Here is a 23,490-nt window from a genome sequence, read left to right as displayed (position 1 = left end):
GAGGGCTACAGTGCCTGCACAGTTAATTGCACTTAAGTATTATGCAATGCATACGTTTTATAACATGGTTTTTTTTTTTTTTTTTTTTATTGTTGTATACCTTTTACCTGCTACATCAAAAATACATGCATGCTTTATGTTGGTCAGAAACTCTTAATTGGCCCAGTATAAATGAGTCTTTATTTATGACACTGTCACTGATGAAACACTTTATTGCATGCATGAAATAACTTGAACATTTAATGCATATGTCTTACAAAAAAGTTGCTCAGTTTTGTTGTGACCTCTTCATTGGAGGAAAAATCATGTTTTATGAATGGTAAATGACTTTAAAATGTATTAATTAGTGAAAGAAAACTTAACAAATAGTACATAGAAATATTACACTTTCAGATTTGCTCTTGCTTGTGGCATTGTTTTCATTAATAGAGGAACTCAAATATAGACTAACAATTAAATCTTTTTTTCCATAAGAAGGTGTTTTTTTATGTCTTTGCAAATGTATCTATTGTAAATGTTAATGTAACAAGAATGTCAAGGTGAAATTTCTTCTTAATGAAGCTAGCCAGATATGTTGTACCTAAAATAATTTATTACTGTAAGTCTAAGAAAGAAAAGTGCAATTTATTTAAAAATTTGTAAATAATTTATTTATATCACATTGTAGTGAATTTTAACTTTTTCTATTTGTTCTGCCAAACCAAAGTATACAAATGATTTTCTCTAATTTACAGAATTTGTTTCAGGAGGCAAATGTGCGTGTGGAAGGTTACATGGGTAGCATGTCTCCAGCTGGGGGGTTTTCATCATGGGATGTTGCTATATGCACAATTGAAAAAGCAAATGGCCTCATTAACAGGTTAATTGAAGAGAATAAAATGGATCTCTTAGGTAAGAAGTCTATGTGAATTAGTACTTCCTTAAGTATCAATGTCTGTACTCCATTGGACAGTTGGTTATGTGCTTTTAGAATTATTTTTTAATTACAGTGCCATCACAACTGATAGCCTCACATATTTCTGTGATTTGAACAAGTGATCCATAAACAAATATCTATGCTTAAAGTTATGATATTTATTCAACACTCAGGGTGGCAGAGTGTCCCAGAGATGGGTCCAACTGCCTCACAGTTGTGTGAAGTTTGTATATTCTTCTGTATGTCTGTAATTTTTCACTTGGTACTTTAGTTTTCCATCCCATATCCTAACAATTGGAGTGTTAGGTTAACTGGTGACTCTAATTCAGTCTGTTGTGGGTATGTGAGTTTAACCTATGAGGAAAAAACTTATCATGAAAGGCTCCTGGCTGTCTCCCATTGCTTTTGTGGTAGTCCCAAACTCCCTCTGACTCTGATTTGAACTAAACAAGCACAGGATATGGATGGATGGATAGATAGATAGATAGATACTTTATTAATCCCAAGGGGAAATTCACATACTCCAGCAGCAGCATACTAATAAAGAAAATATTAAATTAATGAATGATAACAATGCAGGTATACAGACAGACAATAACTTTGAATAATGTTAACGTTTACCCCCCCGGGTGGTATTGAAGAGATGAGCACATATTCAGTAAATAATGCATAATAAATATCCCTCTTTTATAGCCATTGTAACCTTTTATTAATTTTGTTTCATCACAGTTTGAACAATACAGTATACTTAATGAGGTAATTCAACATGTATAGGTAGAATACATGCAAAAATTATGAAATGACAGGATGCCATCTACCAACAATGAGTTTTAAACAAAGGCTTCATATACATGTGATAGTGTTTTTGTTTACTATTATAGTTATCATGTCAATTAATTGTGGTTGAGATATGTAAAATATGAACAAACTTAAAACAAAAAAGCAAGGAGAAACCACAGCAGAAGAGAGAGCAAGAGATTAAGTAAATCTTTGAAAAAACCCATAACTGATAACTTTATCTTTCTAAAGAGGTACAGCTTTTGTGCTTTTCATTATTCTTAGCAAAAATGTTTTTTAACACATTTTTGAATCGCATTTTTTTTTTTTTTTTTTTTTTTTACAATTTCATAATAAAATAGAGATGCATTCAAAACCGTCATACATAACACTATACAAATGTGAAAATTGTGATTTACAATTACATCATTTTTCTCAGAAGTAGTCACAGCCCTAAGTTACAGAAATGCTAGAGCTGGTAACGGGTTAACATTAGCCAGCACTTGTTGATGTTTCTTGGGTATTTTACCAGATACATGATAAAAATTACTACACTAGATAATCATAAAAAATACAGTATTTAAGTACACAATTACTTGATACCAAAATGCCCAAATATCTTTTTCTGCATATCATAAGTGCATGTTGTTGTAGGTATTCTGGGCTGAATGTGCAAAGAATACAAACTGGTGCTACTTTGAAGGGAATGTACTTCCATTATGCAAAGGGATGTTCTTGCAAAACAAGTTTGTTATACTCTGGTTTTTTTCTTCCTCTTCATCTTTCCCCACTTCTTCATGGGGTCGATATGCTTAGTCAACCGTCTCCAAACATCTTGGTCCTGCACCTCCTCGCCAGTTAAGCCGTTTTCCTTCAGATCTTCTTTTACTCTATTCATCCACCTCCACTTTGGCCTCCCTTGCTTTCTCTTTTCCTGTATTTCCATTCCTATCACTCTTTTGCCCACATATTCACTGTCTGTCCTTATCACATGTCCATACCACTTCAACCTTCTTTCCTGTACTTTCTTAGATGTCATTCCCACATTGTTGAACCTCTGATTGTCTCATTTCTTATTCGGTCCTTTTTTTGTGTCTCCACACATCCATCTCAATATTCTCATTTCTGCCGCATCTAATTATTTCTCACATGCTTCCTTTACTGCCTGTGTCTCAGCTCCATACATTCCTGGTCTTACCACTATCTTATAAGTCTTACCTTTCCCCTTTTCTGTAAGTCTTCAATCACACAATACTCCTGATGCCATCTTCCAATTGTTCCATCCACACTGTTTATTTTTTTCATCTATTTTTTAAAATTGCCACAGATATATTTGCAACCATTTAATATATTACCAATGTCAATTTCTTCTATGGTTGTCTACCTATTAAATGACTTGGGAAAGTTCTGTAAATATTTTGCTGCTTAGCAGATTTAAAGAGGCAGTATACAATTTTTGACATATACACACATTATAACACTCCCCAGGTTTCCAGGGTGATAATACTCTATTTTCATAAGTTACTTGGATTTATAATATTTTGTGTTATTTACTTAAAATGTTTATTTTTTTAAAAGGCCTAAATGGTTTAAAAAGAATGTTAATGTACTGTGATCTTATGTAAAGCTCCTCACTGTAGACAAACATTAAAGTATCTGACAAACTGAATAATGTTAAAGAAAGAGAAAAGTTGAAAGCCATGCAATCTGTACTGCACATAAGTGTGCATCTATTTACTTATGTTCTAATATAATACTATAAAGGTATACATACATATCTCCTGTTGCCAAAAAGTAATTTTGGAAGCACCAGTCTGGTAAATTAACAATTTTCTTCCATTATTGAAATAAGCCAGCTCACTACTAAGTGGTGATGAGTTCACGATTTATCATATCTCTCGTTATGTAAGTCTCCAAAAAAAAGAATCAAAATAACTTCAGATCAAACAATAAAAGTATCATGTCAGTCAATGACCTTTGTTACAAGTTACTCTAGTACCTAGTGCCCCCATTGACATCTTTGTATTCAAATATGGTTATGAATAATTCATGACTAATGCATATGTCCGTTTCACTATTAGGACCCACAGGTGTGAATGAATTATTCAATTTACTGGACTTTCATCTATGCTGTAAAATCTGACAACTGCTACTTGGAAGGTATTTTGTGAATGAGGTCCCTTTTGATTAGAATGTTTACGTTTTAAGAAGTGACATTTACAATAAACTGGAATTAGGTCTAAGGGACAGGTGTTTGATAACATCTTTGAAATCATTAGCAGAACTTCCTGCCCTTTTGGTAAATGAAATTAATGTATGAGGCAGTATACTAAAAAGATAGCTTAGGTTGTATGTTTCAGTCTATAGTTTACTGCATAAAATAAAAAACAAAGTGACACTATGAAATCTATGAATTAAATATTGCTAATAACTTAGCAGTTCACACTTCTAATTTTTGGAGTTAGTCTTTTTTCTAATGAAATTCAAGAGTTGGTTCTGCCTTCATTTTTTGGGAATGTTCAGTAGTTTTCATAAAGGACAATACAGCAGAGAAATAAATGTACAGTACCTAAAGCCATTTTCAAGGTTTAAGCCATTTCTGAAATGGTTTATTTTGTTCTTAAGTGTACGTTTTGAGGTCCTCACAATTTCAATGCATACTTATATGTTGTAGCGAATTTCTGTATATAGTTAAAGTTGATCTTTATTGTTACATGTATTGAGTACAGTGTAATTCTTACTTGCATATTTAACCATCATGTAAACTGTCAACAAGCTTGGACCTTAACTTGAAACCTCCAGATTTTTCCTTTCCAAAAAGTGCTTTGTTTACAAAGTAACTGGAGAACCTCAGATACGGAGTAATTATTCCAATAAAGGTGTAGTTATTGAGATGAGGAGGAGTCAATTTTATGAAGTAGTGAACTTAATTTTTTGTTAAAAGTAAAGTTAATTACATTTTGAATATCGCCATTAGAATAATAGTAAGCTCTACCATAAAGAAGTATATCATACATTTTACAATTTCAAAAAGTCCTAAATGTTGAGCATGTACAAAACTTTTTTGGTACAGATGTTTAAACAAATATATTAATTGTAAAATTGTCTCTCAGGAGTAACTTATCTCAGCATATACTTAGGCCAAATTCTTACTAATTTAAGATTGTTTGTTTGAGTGCCTGTGAACCATACATTTGTTAAACAAAACAAAAATGATGTATGTCTTCCATATATTACTCTTTCATATCTGGAAATTGGATAAATCCACATCTTTTACTAGATAACATAGCCAATTATATAGATTACATAATATCTTTAATTCATGCTGTATACTTGGAAAATTGCTACCTTTGCTTTGAGTTATTTGTAATAATGTAGTTTATATTTACGTCCAATTGAAGGAGCAGGGTTTGTTTTATTTGGTATGTAGCGTGTCTTTTGATAATAAAGTAGTTTCTGTGTAGAGTACAAATTATTTTGAACTTCTTCAAGCATTATCTTGCTCAGTCAATACACTGGACACCTGAAACAAGCCTAGTGTTATGATTGAGCACATAGGATTAAAGTACCCTTTACAAGTATGCAAATGTATTTTGTCTTTTTCAAACATAAGAGCAAGCTTTTTAAAAACATTTCTGTTAAAGTAAATTAACAAAGTCAATAAAAACCTTTCATTTTGTTTTTTAGGAATTGTTGTAGTTGATGAGTTGCATATGCTAGGAGACACAAGCCGTGGTTATCTCTTGGAACTTTTACTAACTAAAATACGTTATGTTGTACAGAAGAAATTAGCCAGGTAATACAGTAAATAAAACTAAGTGCTTGTTGTGGTAATATTTTGTTCTTTTCAATGTAAGATTGACTTGTAATTCGGCCCTCTTTGCCTATTTCACTTTCACCTTTTTGCAGTGTTGTTTCTGACGTACTTCCAAGGGACACCAAGTCAAGTTCAAGTTTACTGTCGTGTGTACATAGTAAAAAAAGCATTTTCACTTTTTATGTCTCCTCAGAACATTGACAGTGATACAGTACCAACAAAGACACACACATGCAAAGTATATATAGATGCTACATATGCAGTATATGTATACATTGATAATGTTGGAATTATGGCCATTTATTAGGCAGTCTATTTTGATTTAGATTTGTTCAGTATATCTGGTTCACCCTTTTCATACATTAGCTAGCAAAACATGTGTCAGAATAAACACAAGTTAAAAAGATTGCATTAAGAATATTTTTTCCCATGATATTTCCATTTTCAAAACTGCTTCAGAAATATATTTTTGGTGTAAAATGTTTAAATTATTAAACAGATGGAAACAAAATCCCAAATAATGTGTGTACAATGATATAATAGATTATTTCTTTCCAGTCTTATTAAAATTCTTCTTAAGCATTCTACACATTCCTCCATTATCTTGCATTTAGTATGATTTATTTCTGAAACTTAAAATTTGTATTTAAAATAAAATTGAAATCGCCACAATTGTGTATATACGCATAAATGAAATGTGTGTTTTTGTGTGAATGTATGTGTGTTTGTGTGTGTATTTAGAGTTGAGTTTAATTTATTTTGTATTCCTTTAGTTTGTTAATGTCACCTAATAATGGAAATATGAGTTGATGATAATGTAAAATAACAATTATGCCAGTTATAACAATAGTTTGGATTTAAAATTTGAGACAAAAGTACGTCCAGACGTTTTGAACTAATTTCATTCTCCATCCAGACCAGGAACATATGAAGACCAGTATAATTGGTAAAGTTAATTAAACTTTTCTATAATTGGAGAAATTTAAAGGTGGTGTAATATAACTTTGCAGTTTTAAATGATTTGATTCATTCAGCTATACAGTATTTCTGTCTTGTTGGGTTTAGGCCTATGTAGCAGTCGGATGTTTTCCCTGTTTGTTTCTGTTTTGGATTCATTAGTTATCTGATTTTGCTTCTATTGAAGATAACTGGCTAACTTTGTGTATTTGTATTTCTATTCAAATGCTCCATTTTATTTGGATTACCTTAAATAATACGTTTATTTCTTTAGAGCCACGTTACATGAGTATGAATTACAGCTATTCCTAGGATATTGAATACCAGAATATTAGGTTATGATTGGACTGAAAATGAAGTCAGAGGAATGCAAAGTGTATTAGTTTAGGTTTCCTGGACCTTAATAGAAAATAGCACCTACATAGAACTTTTGCAATTAACCAGTTTTTTTTTTTTTTTGTTCTTCTTTAATAAAAAAACGTTTTGTCATTTAAAGGAATTCTCAGTCAAGCACTTCTCTTAAGGAGTATGTACAAATTGTTGGCATGAGTGCTACATTGCCTAATTTAAATTTATTAGCTAAATGGCTCAGTGCCGAGCTGTATAGCACTGATTATCGTCCTGTACCTCTTCTGGAGATGATGAAGGTTGGAAATACAATTTATGACAGCTCAATGAAAGTGGTTAAAGAGTTTCAGCCTTCTTTGAAAGTTAAGGTAATTATGACTGTTCCTGTCTAGAATCTTGTAAACTTACACTGAATTGTAAAATAGATACCTACATGTACATTTTCCTTTGTTTTTTTTTTATTTTAGGGAGATGAAGATCACATTGTCAGTCTTTGCTATGAAACTGTTAGGGATGGCCACTCTGTGCTCTTGTTTTGTCCTTCTAAAAACTGGTGTGAAAAATTGGCAGACAGTATTGCAAGAGAATTTTATAATCTTCAACAACAAGCATTTCAAACTGCAGAAGGTAATAAAAATGATCTTAAGTATAAAAAATCAGTTTCATTATTTTCACCATATTATTTCTTATCTAGGATCATTGCATCTTTCCTAAGGTAGTGTTTTCAACAACAGTTTTTTTTTTTTTAATTTAGTTTCTGCATGGAACACCACTAAATTAAGTTTAAAGGAAAACAAAGTCCACCATGCTGTAAATTAAAACCACAGTGGATCAGCCAGTTAATAATACATAAACAATACTGCCATGACAGTTGTCCAAGATGAGTTTGGGTGATGAGAAATTAAACAACAGAGAGAGAGTTAAACCTGGTAGATATATCTTATGGTGCATATATATTAAAAGTCATTCATTATGAACAATCGTATGAGAAGCTACAACATTGCATTATATTTATTTAATGAATTTAGGCCAACAGTTTGTAAATCATAATGACAGACACTTAGTTGGTACATTTAGCTAGTTAATTGTAATTTTTTTTAGTTTCTAAAGTATAATATTTACAAAACTTCATTTTGACACGACTGCGTTTTAGTGTATCAGCCTTACTACGTTTGGCAAAGTAAAGAAGAACCAAGCCAATCAACACCTTTTAGAATTTAAAATACTTGAGTTTCTAGCACTAGTAGTCTCCAAAATTGTACTAGTTCACATTCTTAAAACACATGTAAGCCAAATGTGCATTTGCATGCTGCTTTTTACAATCTATCCTCAATATAATCACACTATCTTTCAGGTGTTTTAATGATATGGCAACACCATTTAACTCTGCAGTAATTTTTTCAAAATAATACTCTGATATGGCATCAGAAATTAAATTTATTGCTGTTTTGACTCATAGGTAATATTGTAGCATTATCATAAAGCTGTAATCTTAGAAAGGAAATAGTTAAAATGAAAGATTGTTTAAACTGACAAATTATATCATCATCATCGTTTTATTTTCGTTTTTCCTTATGATGGTTGCAGTAACAATACTCTGAACTGCGCTGACCAGACCTCCCTGTCCTTATCAACAAAGTACAAATAAACAACACTGACTCTCACCTATGACTCATGTTCAAAGACAAAGAATCAGTCTGATGTTCCACAGTCAGCATTGAATCCTTGTAGTTCCTGAATCTGACTGACTCTCCATTCTTGTACCCTGGTGTAGGTTTTACCTGCGAGGCAGAAGTTTGACTCCACAGTAACTGAAACATTCACTTTTGAACCCCTTTTAAAGAAGAGAGCCATCACACCAGTCTGACAGTTCTGATGCACTCTCCTCAATACTGAAGAGATGTGTCTACATTTCAAAAACATGCAGTACTTTTAACCTTTTTGATTGGATTTAATTTACCCTTGATACAGAGTGTTTCACTTGCTGCAGTAACCTCAGGCACAAAGATTATAGAGATGACTAAATGCCAATCACTGCTTTAGAACTTCTTCCTCCCCCGAGGCAGGTGTATACACTGGGTTTATAAGTTACATTAAGTATTCGTTTCAGCTCTCAATGATATCTCCCGTTTCCGTCCGTGTTTGCCCACCTTTGCTAAAAGCAACATCGGATATTCTGTCTTGAATGATTTTTTTTTTAACTGAGCCCCATCTAAACTGTGCAACAATCATTCTCAATGTCCTCACCAAACACACATACAGGGATCTTCATATTAATCAGGCTCTATTTAAGATATCTTAATGAAAATGTAGTCTTACCAACAAACTTTCATAGAAGTATAAACTGTGTCATAGTTAAACAAAACAGGATAACTGGGAGCCCAGTTGTTTCATGCAGACAAATGGATGTGGTGATCATATGCAAGCATACTATTTGTCTACAGTAATAACATTACTATGCTATCCTTTGAAACAAGAATGATGACTTCCCAGGACAAAGTAAAAGAAAGAAATGATTTAAGATGATCATTTACTAAAGATTCTAGAACTTTTGCTGGACATGACAATTTAGAAATAGGTCTATAATTATTGAGACAAAGTATTTCTCCTCCTTTGCTGTCAAGAGCGCAAGTGAAGCAGCACTCACTGTTTCAGTATCATGTAGAGATGGGAAAATGATACTGAAGTGTCGAAGCTTGTGTCGGTCAATCTGAAGGGTAGTGAGTCGAATCATTGTGTCGGAGCTTGAGTCAAAAACACTGCTGTCACATGACCTGTGACTTTTGAAAATTTGAGCGTACTTCATTGGTTTGACAGCGTTTCGTCGGTTGAACAGGTAGCCTCTATAAATGCATCATTCTCATCATTCTGCATCATTCAACAATGTTGGGTTGTGAGGAGGGAGAGATTTGGAGAGCTTTGGTGACAGATGTCGACTAACAGCGGAAAACGGTGTTCAAAAGTTAAATAGTATAAATGGATAAGGACCTTAGCAGAATATGATGAACGCGGACTTTTCTGATCTTTTACTGGTGACATGAGACTGAAACAGTGAGTGCTGCTTCACTTGTGCTCTTGAGAGCGTGCATTGACCTTAGTTAACCACCAGATGTCGCTGTTCATACTGGGGCTGAGGCTTCAAAGCTTCAAATCTTTTTCGGCACAAATAGAAAGAAAGTGTCTCAAAGCTTCATGAGGCTTCATTTTCCCATCACTACTTCTATGGTTTTATGTATCGGGACATAATTAAAAAAAAAAAAAATCTAGTCCTTACCAGGTTCTAAAATAATTAAAATCAAACACTCAGGTTTAAAACAACATATTCCTCTGTATCATTATTTATTTAACAAAAATTAAGCCAAAATGGAGAAGCAATGTATGGAAAAACTAAGTACACCCCATGATTCAATAGCTTGTATCCACCTTTAGCAGCAGTAACTTGAATTGTTTTCTGTATAACTTTATCAGTTTCTCACGAGATGGTGGATGAATTTTGACCCACTCTTCTTTACATTTCTTTAGTTCATTGAGATTTGCAGGTGTTTGTTTATGCACAGCTCTCTTAAGGGCCCACCACAGCATTTCAATTGGGTTGACGTTTGGACTTTGACTGGGCCATTGAAATAATTAGATTCTTTTCTTTTTCAGCCATTCTGTTATTGATTTGCTGATGTGCTTGGGACCATTCTCTTGTTACATGACCCAATTTCGAACAAGCTTTAGCAGTCAGACAGATGTCCTATCTTTTGACTCTAGAATACTTTGGTATACGGGGGAGTTCATGGATGACTCAATGACTGCAAGGTGCCAAGTTCCTGTGGTTGCAAAACGAGCCCAAATCATCACCCCTCCACCACCATACTTGACAGCTGGTATGAAATGTTTGTGTTGTTATACTGTGTTTGGTTTTCACCAAACGTGGCCCTGTGCATTATGCAAACATTTCCACTTTGGTCTCGTCTGTCCAAAGGACATTGTTCCAGATGTCTTCTGGTTTGTTCAGATGCAGCTTTGCAAACCTAAGCTGTGCTGCCATGTTCTTTTTAGAGAGAAGAGGCAACCCTTCCAGACAAGCCATACTTGTTCAGTCTTTTTCTAATTGTACTGTCAAGAACTTTAACATGCTAACATGGGCCTGTAGAGTCTGAGATTTACCTCCTGGATTTGTTGCAGTTTCTCTGAGCATTGCATGGTGTGACTTTGGGGTGAATTTGCTGGGACATCCACTCTTGGGAAGACTGACAACTGTCTTGAATGTTTTCCACTTGTGAATAATCTTTCTTGCTGTAGATTGATGGACTTCATATTATTTGGAAATGGCCTTATAACCATTTACAGATTAATGGGCAGCAAGAATTGCTCCTCTGAGATCTTTCCTATTATGTTTCCTCCTTGGCATTGTCTTAACACACACATGAATGTTCCAGACCAGCAAACTGCCAGATCTTCTGCTTTTATAGAGGTGATTACTTTTTCTGATGATCATTTAATGAAGTGTATTTGATTGGCAGAAATTGGTTGCTACTTACCCTCTTAATTCCTACAGAAGCAGTAAGGGTGAACGGCTTCTGCATTTTGACTTAGTTTTTCTTCAATATAAAATGACACAGTGTAATATGTTGTTGTTCATCTGTCGTTGTATTTACCTAATTGTAAGACTTGCTGAGGACCAGCTGATTTTTTTTATTATGTCCTAATACGTAAAACCATAGAATTGAAAGAGGATGTACTCTCTTTTTCACTTGACTGTATATGTTAATTATTTAAAAACAAACTATGAGATGTAAAAGAAGATAATATCCCAGTAACAAATTTGAACTCCATTACATTTTACCAGGTTTTTTTTTTCCACTTTAACAACTTAAAATAAGAATCCGTGTGTGTGTCTGTATTAGGATATGATGAATGTTCATTGTACAGGTAAGACAGTATATCCTGCTTTGGCTCTTCAAGTTGTCGCACCTCCACTGGTGCCGTTAAGCCAGCTGCAGGGTCGTCAGCTAGAAACTGCCGGTCATGGATGTTTTGCCCCCTAGACCAGTACATCTCCCAGCAGGGGTCCAGTGGCATCCTGGGTTATGTCTCCCAGTTACCCCCTGCAGCTGCCTTCACTGGGGTGTTGACCCCCATCCAATGTCTTTCCTCTTTAGCCAAAGCCAGTTAGCTCTCTTTCTCCATTTCCTCTCCCAGTGCTTTTATGGCTTTCCTCAAGCTTGAGTGTCTTACAAAAGTCTTTTGACTAATTCTTTAGTTTTAGTGAATAACAAATCCTGAACTGAAATTGTGCCCTCTGTATTTTTATGTGACATTGTCATGGTGGAAAATGGTATGTCTGAGTCACTATTTATCCCCCCACTTAAATGATTAATGGAACTATTTTACTTGATCTTTTGAATTTGACAAGCACACCAATATGTTCAGAGATATAGCTTTGTATAACTAGAATTCAAGGTAAAAGAATAAAAAAAATTCTAAAATAGTGTACCCTGAATTTAGTGCAGTGTACATTTTAATTTTATTCTATGTATACATTTTCTTATTATTTGATTTATAAAAATGTTTCAAATTATTTTTATTGCTAGGAATCACAGATTTTGCTCATCCTGTTTCTCTGGATCAAGGGCATCTACAGGATGTGGTATCTCAGCTGAAACATTCTCCTGCGGGCCTTGACTCTATTTTCAGACGTACAGTGCCTTGGGGTGTAGCATATCATCATGCTGGTAAGTCTTTATAATAGGTGAAATAGCTTAAGTTAATTTTTTGTAGTTATCGGTTTTTTCAAAGTAAAAATTTGCAAAAACTGTAACGAATGTTTTTAGAGATTATGAAAATAAGTCTTCCAAAATCCAAGAAAAAGTTCTATACCAGAATGCTAAATGTGTACTTGTTAAAATTCTTTAAATCATGGTTACTCCTTTCTTTTCATCGTGGGGTACAGCAGGTGCATGTTTTCATTCAAGCCAACACCTTCTTTGAACTGGAAGTCTTAATTAACAATATGCTTATTTACAGCATTAAACATTGATTCTGTTAGTACATTGGAAGCAAGCAAATATTATCCCATTATATATAAAAAAGGTGATCAAGCTGATCTAAGTACAGTAATTGTAGGCCCGTAACCTTAACTTGCAACATGGGTAATGAAAGCAATTATTAAGGAAAAGACTGGGGAACAAATGACAAGAACCGGTGTGCTACTGAGCAGTTCGTATCAGTTCAGATGGGACAGATCAGGTTTCAGTAATATGATGAGATTCTATCAGGAAGCAACAAAAACATACGATCAGAGGGTTCTGTATCGAAGGAGTGACACTTCATAGGAGTGACATCAATAAAATGACACTCCTTTAATACGGTATTTGAGTTGCATAACGATGGAGAGACAAATTATGATTAAAATTTTATTTCAAAAAAACTAAAAATTATTAAAATTAACACAACTGAAAGTACACTCGCCAAGAAAATTATTGTCGCTTCACCTACCACTTGGATGGTGGGTTGGATGGTTGTCACTCCTTTGAAATTTATATCTGAGGTTTCACTCCTTTGTTATGTCACTCCTATGACATGTCACTCCTTTGAATAGGACCGGATGAGAGGTGCATATGATATTATTTCTTTGGATTTACAGAAATCATTGCTAGACTACCTTATGAGCGGTTAGTCATTAAATTAAAGAAGTGGGAACTCAATGTGTGTTAAACTGACTTAAACACTAGGAACAATGGGTTATGGTGAAAAGAATCTTTTTCAGGATTAGGTGATGTTAAAAGTGGTGTCGCTCCGGATAAAATTTAATGTACGTAAATGTAAGGTATTACATAGGAAGTAAAAATGTTAGATTTTTATATACATTGGGAGTTTTGCAATTTGAAATGTACCCCTTATGAGATGGGCCTAGTATTGGACAATGTACATCAACAGAAGCCAATAAGAAGGCAAATAGGATGTCATTTAGCACAATGTATAGAGTATAAGTTCAGGGAAGTTACGCTTATATTATACAGTATAATGCACTGGAGTGCTGTATACAGTTTTGGTCTCATTACTGTAGAAGCACTAGACAAAGTATAGAAAAGAGTGACTAGGCTAATTCTAGGACTGCAAAGTATGACGAAAGGTTGAGAGAGTTAAAACGTTTCAGTTTATGTAAAGAGAGGTTAAGGGGTGACATGATTTTAATTTCATGAAAGGAATTAATATGGTGGATCTCATTTGTTACTTTAAGTTCTTCAACAAGAACTTGGGGACATAGTTGGAAACTTGTTAAGAGTAGATTTCACGCAAATGTTTGAAAGTTTTTGTTTTCTTTTCCACAAAAAGAACTGTGGACACATGGAATATATTACCAAGTAGTGTGGCAGTGTTACTTTAAGAACTTCCATATCTTGATGTTATTTTTGAATAAATAGGCAAATAGTATTAACATGTGTTGGTGGTCTGAATTACCTGTAATCATCAAAATTGTTCTGGTGTTCTAATTACAGAATTATACATTTATATCTACTTTTTACAGGAATTTTAAAAAGTGTGATTGCATTTTCCAGTAATTGGGATTTTTGCTGTATTATTTATATTGATATTCTCATCCTATTTAGCCTGTTGTCTCCTAGTCATTTCACAGGTAGAGATGTCATGGAAATAGCACCTGTGCCCTCTGTTTGCCAACCATCATAAAAATACAGTTTAAGCTAGTGGACTCGTCTCTGTCAACATACAGACGGTATACAGAAGCCATTAAGAAGGCTAACAGGATGTTAGGTTATATAGCACAATATACAAGTGGAGGATAAGTCAAAGAAAGTTATGCTTAGGTTTTATAATTCACTAGTAGGGCCTCACCTGCAGTACTGCGTACAATTTTGGTTGCCACATTACAAAAAAAGACATAGCAGTACTAGAAAAAGTCAAGAAAAGAGTGAATGGACTGATTCTAGAATTGTGGTTTATGACCTATGAGGAAAGATGAATCATTTAATTTCTCAGCAAACTGAGATTACAATGTGACATTATTGATTTTTTTTAATTAAGAAAGGAATTAGTACATTTGGCTGTTATTTTAAAGTGAGTTCAACAAGAACATAACAACAGTTGTACACTAGTTAAGGGTAAATTTCTCATAAATATTGGATAGCTTTTCTTTACACAAACAACCATTAACACATGGAATAAATTACCAAGCAGTATGGTGGAGAGTGGGACTTCTAAGAATATTCAAAATTTGATTTGATGTTATTTTGGAGAAATTAGGTGGATAGGATTTGCAATCTTTGTTGAGGCGAATGTATTGTTTTTGTCAATTTTCCAATGTTCTAAAAGATACTTGATTTTCATTTATGCTTGTGTGATCATTAGCAAGAAAACATAAGATAAACATAAAATAATTAAGATGTTTTAGAAAAAACAGTGAAACAGCAAAATCTTAAAATGAGAAATCAAGAGACTGTAGCCTAGTCATACACATTTGTTAACTTAATTTGAATCTGCCCAATTATGAAGGTAGAAACTGGCAAATAATATCTTATGTAATTAAGATGGGCAACCGATTAAAGTTAACTAAAATGTGTAACAGATTTTCTTTTGTATAGCCAATGGGGTTTGGCTGTCTTATGAATTTTGCTGGATTTTATCTTATATTTGAAGAATCTTGTCAGATATTTATGCACTTACTGTATAAATACTACTTCCAGGTACTGTAATTATAGTACAGTAATTGTAAATATAAAAGCCGAAATGTTAATCTTATCGAAACAACCTGTGGAAAACATTTAAAAGTTTTATTTATTCTTCTCTTCTAAGTAATGTGCAAAGTCAAGGGATCTTTGCTGATACAGTACTCAATAAAGCAGTAGCGAGATCACGTCAGGAGTGCTTGTATGCAAGTTTAGTCTCTGTGCTTCACAAAAGACATACTATAGAACAGCGGTTCTCAACCTTTCTAGTGCCGCGACCCTTTAATACAATTTCCCATGCTGTGGCGACCCCAACCGTAAAATTATTTTCGTTGCTAATTCATAACAATAATTTTGCTATTGTTATGAATCGTAATGTAAATATCTGATATGCAGGATGTATTTTCATTGTTACAAATTGAACATAATTAAAGCGTAGTGATTAATAACAAAAACAGTATGTAATTATATATTGTGAAATATTTATTTCTAATTACAAATAAATAAAATTTTGTCTTTATGACTTGCGTTTATTTGTTTTTCTTCATTGTGTATTGAACTGTATTCACCGTATTCATGTTGTATACTTATGTGAAAATGTGAAAAGCATGGCGTAGCATGGGTAACAGTCTTAATATATCAACAGTAAACTACATTGCTACAAAAATGTTGCGACAGTACGCATAAAAAGCCAATGTCAGTGCAAAGGCTGAAGCTGCTTCTTTCTCACCAGATCAGAAATTCTCGGGGCAGTCTTTGCAAGAGCACAATGAAGATCATCTTCTGCAACAAATCTACTTCTGTATTTAGACTTGATAACCAACAAGCTGGAAAACCCTGTTTCGCAAAGATATGTTGTCGGAAATGGAAGAAGAAGGCGCAACAGTGTCTCAGACAGAACAGGATATGACTGCAAACACTTGATCCAGAATTTTGTAACTGACATTGAAGATAAATCGTTTCTCGCTGCATCGCTGTTAATGGGTTCAAAGAACTCCTCTTGTGCTGTCTCAGGAACATCTTCAACTTTGACTGTGAATGGACTTCTGGCAAGTGCAAATGGGGTGTCAGGTAGATTTGGAAAGTACGATGAATTTTCATCTGCAAGCATGTGCAAGTGTTCTTTCACAGAAATTATCATTGTATTCCTTTTGTCAGGTTCAATGTCATTTTCCTCAAAGAAAGCAGATAAATTTTATTTTCATCCAATTTTTTTTTTGCCAAAGCTGAAGTTTCATTTGGAATGATCGGATCTTTTCAGACAAATCGAGGCATATTGCATATGGTCCTTGCAGTGATAAATTTAACTCATTCAAGATGGCAAAGATGTCCACCAAGTAAGCTATTTTCTGCAGTTCACTTTCATCGCTGAAAAGAGCTTTGAACTGCAGTCTTGCCTTCTGATTAAGAAACGTTTTTAGTTCATCACGAAGATCAAAAACACATTTTAAAACTTTTCCTCTCGATAACCATCTCACTTCAGTGTGAAATAGCAGAGCATTGATGGACGCATTCCAACTCATTACAAAGTTTCAAAAACAGTTGACCGTTTAAAGCACTCGCTTTTACAAAATTGACGGAACTTACGACGCTTTTCATTACTTCTTGTAACTCTTGTGGCAGCGTCTTCGTTGCTAATATTTGTCGATGAATCATTCAGTGAGTTCCGATGACTTTTGGTGACTCATTCAGTACCAAGCGTTGAAATCCAGACCGACATCCTAGCATAGCTGGAGCACCATCTGTGCAAACACAACAAACCTTTTCCCAAGAGATCTTATGCTCTTTCAGAAGTGAACCAATTGTGTCAAATACATCACGTGCAGTAGTTGTTGTTTCAACAGTGTTGTTAGATAAGGAAATTGCACTCAATTTCGTAACAAATTCGGCTCTGATCATAACTCGAACAATGTCTTTGGCCGCTGGCAACAGTAAATCTTCAGCAATGGTGTGAGGTTTCATAGCTCTGGCGATTCTAAGAGCCACCAAATATGAAGCTTCAACAGCTGCCACGTTTTGTTGGTGGTACTTGCTGCCAGTGCCAGTGTCAGTGTCAGCTTTGCTTCTAAAATACTGGGTATCCTTGCCGGCAAAGCTCAGATGCTTGCTATCAAAATGACGTTTCAGTAGATTCGGCAGATAGAACTTCATTACAAATAACACATTGCGGATTCTCAATTCCTGCTGTAACTATTGAAGTAAAACCATATTGTAAAAAATCGTCACTATATTTTCTTTTCTTAACGTTCTTCTTTACATGATCCATTGTCATGGGTTGATTCGCGAATGAAAATATTATATAACAATAGCTTCAATAACACGGACTATAAAATGTTTGTTTATGCTTTACTAATTAGAAACGGATGAGATTTCAATTACGTCACGAAATGCGTAAATCCCTGCAACGGTGTGACGTTACGTAAAACTGTGTACAGTAATGTAAACAGTTAAAAATAATAAAGTTACGACAATTAAAACGTTTGAAATTATTCTGATTCAATTGTCTGCAACATCTGTCCTCGAATGACAATTATAGTAAAAAATTAGTAACTACCAATGGAAAAAATTTGTACAATAACAAGTTTTACATATTAGAATAGACAAAACCCATATTTCCAATGATCTTAGGCGACCCCTGGCAAATCGTCATTCGACCCCCAACGGGGTCGCGACCCACAGGTTGAGAACCGCTGCTATAGAAGGTCTTGAAGTTATGCAGAGAAGAGCCACCACATGTATCCTTGAAATAAAGGGCAGTCTTTACTTTGAAATCTAAGGGAATTAAACCACCTTAGTCTTAAGCAGAGAAGGCAGTGAGGGGACTTAATTCTGGTCTTCAAACATCATAAAGTCATTAGTAGGATTGATGCAGTTTTGTAGTTAAAACAAAATGGTGTACTTAAGGGCACCAACATAAAAGGGAACTAACTTCTGGGTAGTATCCAGCAAGAACTTCACACAAAGGGTTATAGTAATCTGCTAAGACATTGAAAATTGAAAAGAAAACCCTACAGGTTTTAAAAAATAATCTGGAAAGGATATTAACATAAGTATTGGTTACCCAAACAAGCTTGTTAGATTTAATGGTCTTCTAATATTTGTCAAATGTATGCTGTTATGTTATTATTAGTTAAGTAGCTACTTACGTTTTATCACCAGAAGACTTTTCAACTGTGTTTTTTTTGTAATGTGTTTTGCATTTGTTTTACATGAAAAGGTTTACTACAAAATTACAGTGTAAAGTTAGCATGGTTGATTTAATAGAATAAATGTACATTTTTTAATTTTAATTTTACATATCCTGTAGGTGAAATGTTAATGTACTATGTGTACTTCTTTTATCATAATAAAAGACACAGCAATCCAAAATACAGTAATATTTATTTCAGCTTTCAATGAAAGTCCAAAAACTATTTTTAAAATAAGTATTGATATACAGTGAAAAAAAATAATTTATACTTATAAATAATCTTTATTTACTTCAACCCAAAGGCCTTACATTTGAAGAAAGGGATATTGTGGAAGGAGCTTTCCGCCAGGGCTACATAAAGGTTCTGGCTGCTACATCTACACTTTCTTCAGGAGTAAACTTGCCTGCTCGCAGAGTCATCCTTCGTACTCCCGTTTTTAATGGACGTTTACTTGATGTTATGACTTATAAACAAATGGCTGGCAGAGCTGGCCGTAAAGGCGTGGACACTATGGGTAAGTTCAGATGTAAGCTTTTTTTTTTTTTTTTTTTTTTCCCCCCTCACAAATGGTAACAACAATGTTATGGAAAAGTACATACAGTAGATGCCTTATAGCCCATCTGAGGTTTGTTTAACAATAGTACAATTAAAAATTTTCTTTATATTTTAAAACTGCACATTAATGATTGCAATCAGTGATTGCATCATTAAGCATTTTTTCTGTTTTCTTCATTACAGACTATTTTAAGTTTATCTCCCATATTAATCTGTTTATACATTACAGAATATTTCAGACTGGGAAATACTGCGGTGTTGCTATTTTACTCATTCTTTCTAAAATGTAATACTTTATTGAAGAGGTATTCAATTTTATACAAATTTCCATGACATTTTTAGGTGTATTTTTGATTAGTTTGTTTCACTTAACTTCCAACCATCCATCCATTTTCCAACCTGCTGAATCCGAACACAGGGTCACAGGGGTCTGCTGGAGCCAATCCCAGCCAACACAGGGCACAAGGCAGGGAACCAATCCCGGGCAGGGTGCCAACCCACCGCAGGACACACACAAACACACCCGCACACACTAGGGCCAATTTAGAATCGCCAATCCACCTAACCTGCATGTCTTTGGACTGTGGGAGGAAACCGGAGCGCCCGGAGGAAACCCACACAGACACGGGGAGAACATGCAAACTCCACGCAGGGAGGACCCGGGAAGTGAACCCGGGTCCCCAGATCTCCCGACTGCGAGGCAGCAGCGCTACCCACTGCGCCACCGTGCCGCCCTTCACTTAACTTATTTTTTTTCAATTATTCGTAGTTAACAATAAGGATTCAAATGAAAAAATGCAAGGATTATCCATATTACTAAACGAGAATGGTAAACAGGATATGGACGCAGGGTCGTGCCCGTGGATGCAAAAGACATAGTGCGCAAGCGCCACACAAAGCCCCCCCCATAGTGAAACGGGAGAGACTACGCACGTGATAAAGCGAGGTCAGAAATAAAACACAGAGTAGAAAACAAAGTAAAGCTTCATAAAGGGACGAGGTCAGAAATAAAACACAGAGTAGAAAACAAAGTAAAACTTCATAAAGGGATTAAAGAACGAGGACGAACACATGGCGAGCAGGTTACAAATGATGAAACCTGGAATGCAACAGCTACAAAAAAACCTAGGCTCTAAACACATGCACACCGAGATACAGAATATAAAGGCAGAACCAACAACAGTTAAACGTCCACACCACACAGTGGATACGGACCCTGAAGGTTCAGGCGCCTACATCGGGCGTCACAAAGCCCAGTAAAGTACAAAAGGCAAATGCACCTACACAGCATGGTAAGAACCGACATAATACGGAATGCGCAGGTGTGGCCGCCATATTGTGAGTGGCACTAATGCGTTGATCTAATGAACGTGGACTCCTACAACGCGCGTCTCAATCTGCATAGGCAAAGCAGGCACGGGTTCAACACGACACAGCTCGAGTTACCGAGATACAAACACGCGCCTGCCTGGATATAATTAATGAATGCGAGTGCCTACAACGTGCGTCTGAACTGACGCAAACCAGGCAGAGACTCCTCCAAAAAGAAACAGCTCGACTAAACGATATACGAAGTGAAACGGGAAACACTACAGAGTCCGCAGTGCTCCACAATGCACCGCATAATAGTTCGGAAACAGCTTCGTCTTAACAGTGGAGAGACCCACAGTGACACGGGCGAACGCTCCGTAGTAAACATACGTCATCCTCACTCATCCAATCTATACGGCATAGGTGAATCACATTACAGTTATGCATTATTAACATTACGATAAACATCACAGTATCACAAACAAATGAAAATTGTTACTCGAAAAAGGGAAAATATAATCAGGTACGTACGGTGCTCCGTGTTAACAGTGGAGAGCCCCAGAGTGACACGGGCAAGCTCTCTGTATTACACGTGCATCATCCTCACACGTGGCTACCCAGCGGGCACGGGTTCAAAACGCCGGGGGTAGGCGAGCAAAGCGAGCAGGGGGCGGAGCCCCCTTGTTCTGTTTAGAATATAAATCATGTTCCTTCATTTTACACATTCTTCTTTGTTTTCTGAATACTTGATATGACATTTTTTCTTTTCAAGAAATGTTTTTCAGGATTGTGTTCTTTTGATTTTGTTTATCCTTAACGCATTTATAGTTTAATTTCAAAAGTTATTCTTTTCTGCATTTATTAGATTTTATACCATTATCTAATTATTATGCATTTATCTAAAGTGATTTGCTGATATACATATATCAATTTAGGGGAGAGTCTTCTGGTTTGCAAGAGTTCTGAGAAGTCAAAAGGGGTTAGCCTGTTGCAAGGATCACTTAATCCAGTCCATAGTTGTCTTATTAAGCAGAAAGGAGATGGAGTAACAACAAGTATGCTTCGAGCGATTCTTGAGGTAAGTTGAACAGGCTTGAAAATTTGGGATACTTTATTTTTTTTTTTCTATGTAAGTAATTTACATTATTGCAATGTGAGGTTAACTTCTTAGTTTGTAGGACATTGGCTTTCTCCCTTCTCCATTATGGCAAATTGTAGAGAACCATTACCACTTTTACTAGATACAAAGGTGATAAGGTTACTTAGCAGCCAATTATGCTGGAAAAATGCATGACTGCGTCTTTGTATATAAGCATACTGTATGTAATGTGTGTGTGTATAGATAGATATGTGTCCTACAGTATATTAAATAGATTGATAGATTAAATTGATAAATAAATATTAAATAGAGAGGACAAAGAATAAAGAATTGGTAGCCCAGAATGGGATTCCCATTTAATGAAAACTTTATGAAGAGTTCCTTGTAAGGACAGGTAATTGTCATGATCCATTATTTAGGCTTTTTTAGGTTGGTCCTGAGGGTGCAGTATTGGCTTCTTCAAATGTGGCCCTTGAATAAACACCAGCTTTTGGTTTACTTCTCTCTTATTTAGTAGAAGGGGCAAAGCAGAAATGACATCAGAGGTCATTGGTAGTTTCTTCATTAAGTCTGAAGTTGATAAATATATGAAGTCCAGCGCCTTAGCTACAATTAAATTAAAACTGTGTGTCATCTTGAGACTTCGCAAGATCCCCCCCGAAGTTGCTGGATACTGTATCATGGCCAGCCTATACACTGGTACTGTGAGTTCTGTGCATAGTGGAGGCAGAACGTTTGCATTTTTCCCAGTTGATTCTGGGGTTCGTCAGGAGTGTGTACTTGCTCCTACTCTGTTCAATGCTTGCATGGACTGGGTATTGGGCAGGGTTGTGGAGTCCAGAGGCTGTGAGGCATCTGTTGGTGAAGAGATATTCGCTGATCTTGACTTTGCCAACAATGCTGTGATCTTTGCAGAGTCAATGGAGGCTCTGATCGGAGTTCTCGAGAGACTGAGCGAGGAGTCTGACTGTCTGGGCTTGCAAGTGTCCTGTATAAAAACCAAGATACAGGCCTTTAATGACTTCTTCGGCACAGCCATCAGCAGTGTGTCTGTCTGCAGAGAGAGTGTCGGTTACGTCAAGAGGTTTACTTACCTCAGCAACAGCATTCATGTTTCTGGTGATTCATCCTATGAAGTCAGAAGAGAGATACGAAGAGTGGGGAGGGGGGGGGGGGGGGGATTGGGGGGGATGGGTTATGTGGTTGCTGGAAAGGGACGTGTGGCTTTCTCAATAAGTTTGCAAGAGGACTAAAGTCCATGTCTTTAGAGTCCTGTTGCTCGCTGTTTGGCTGTATGATTACGAGACTTGGACGTGATCCAGTGACCTGAAACGAAGACTGGACTCCATTGGTACTGTGTCACTTCAGAGAATCCTTGGGTACCGCTGGTTTGATTTTGTGTCAAACGAGCAGTTGCTCATAAAGTCCCGAATGAGGCACATTACCTGTATTATGAGGGAGCTTCAGTTACAGCACTACGGCCATGTGCAGCGATTTCCCTAGAGTGATCCGGCATATAGCATCCTCATTGCTGAGGACCCAAGTGGCTGGACCAGGCCAAGAGGATGTCCATGTAACACCTGTCTGTAGAAGATAGATGGTCATTTCCGTAGTGTGGGACTGGACCACATGTCTGCTCTGGGGGTGCCAACTGGGATCCCAAGATGTTTTGTCTTGTGGTGGGTGCGGCAACACGCTGTAACAGTGCATTCTTCCCAACCTGACCTGACCTTTGTGTCATTAAAACTCTTTTTAAACTGTGTATTTGTATATGGAAATGTAGATTAGAGGCCTAATGAATCCATTGATGTTAATCAGTTAATAATTATGCGTTTACACGATTC

The 23,490-nt window shown here is 35.7% G+C and overlaps 1 protein-coding gene across 1 annotated transcript in view; it reads left to right on the top strand.

Moving 5' to 3' along the window:
* polq (polymerase (DNA directed), theta) overlaps positions 1-23,490 on the top strand; it is a 97,371-nt gene that overhangs the window by 12,898 nt on the left and 60,983 nt on the right. Inside the window, exons 6-12 of the mRNA XM_051926451.1 lie at positions 735-891; positions 5,381-5,489; positions 6,964-7,183; positions 7,283-7,442; positions 12,398-12,538; positions 18,983-19,195; positions 21,483-21,625. Of these exons, the coding sequence (XP_051782411.1) occupies positions 735-891; positions 5,381-5,489; positions 6,964-7,183; positions 7,283-7,442; positions 12,398-12,538; positions 18,983-19,195; positions 21,483-21,625 (1,143 nt within the window). The remainder of the gene's footprint in view (positions 1-734; positions 892-5,380; positions 5,490-6,963; positions 7,184-7,282; positions 7,443-12,397; positions 12,539-18,982; positions 19,196-21,482; positions 21,626-23,490) is intronic.

Source organism: Erpetoichthys calabaricus, chromosome 4 (assembly GCF_900747795.2).
Source record: "Erpetoichthys calabaricus chromosome 4, fErpCal1.3, whole genome shotgun sequence".
NCBI classification, from domain to species: Eukaryota; Metazoa; Chordata; class Cladistia; order Polypteriformes; family Polypteridae; genus Erpetoichthys; species Erpetoichthys calabaricus.
Note: the sequence above shows the minus strand (reverse complement) of the source record. Positions and strands in the feature narration are given on the sequence as shown.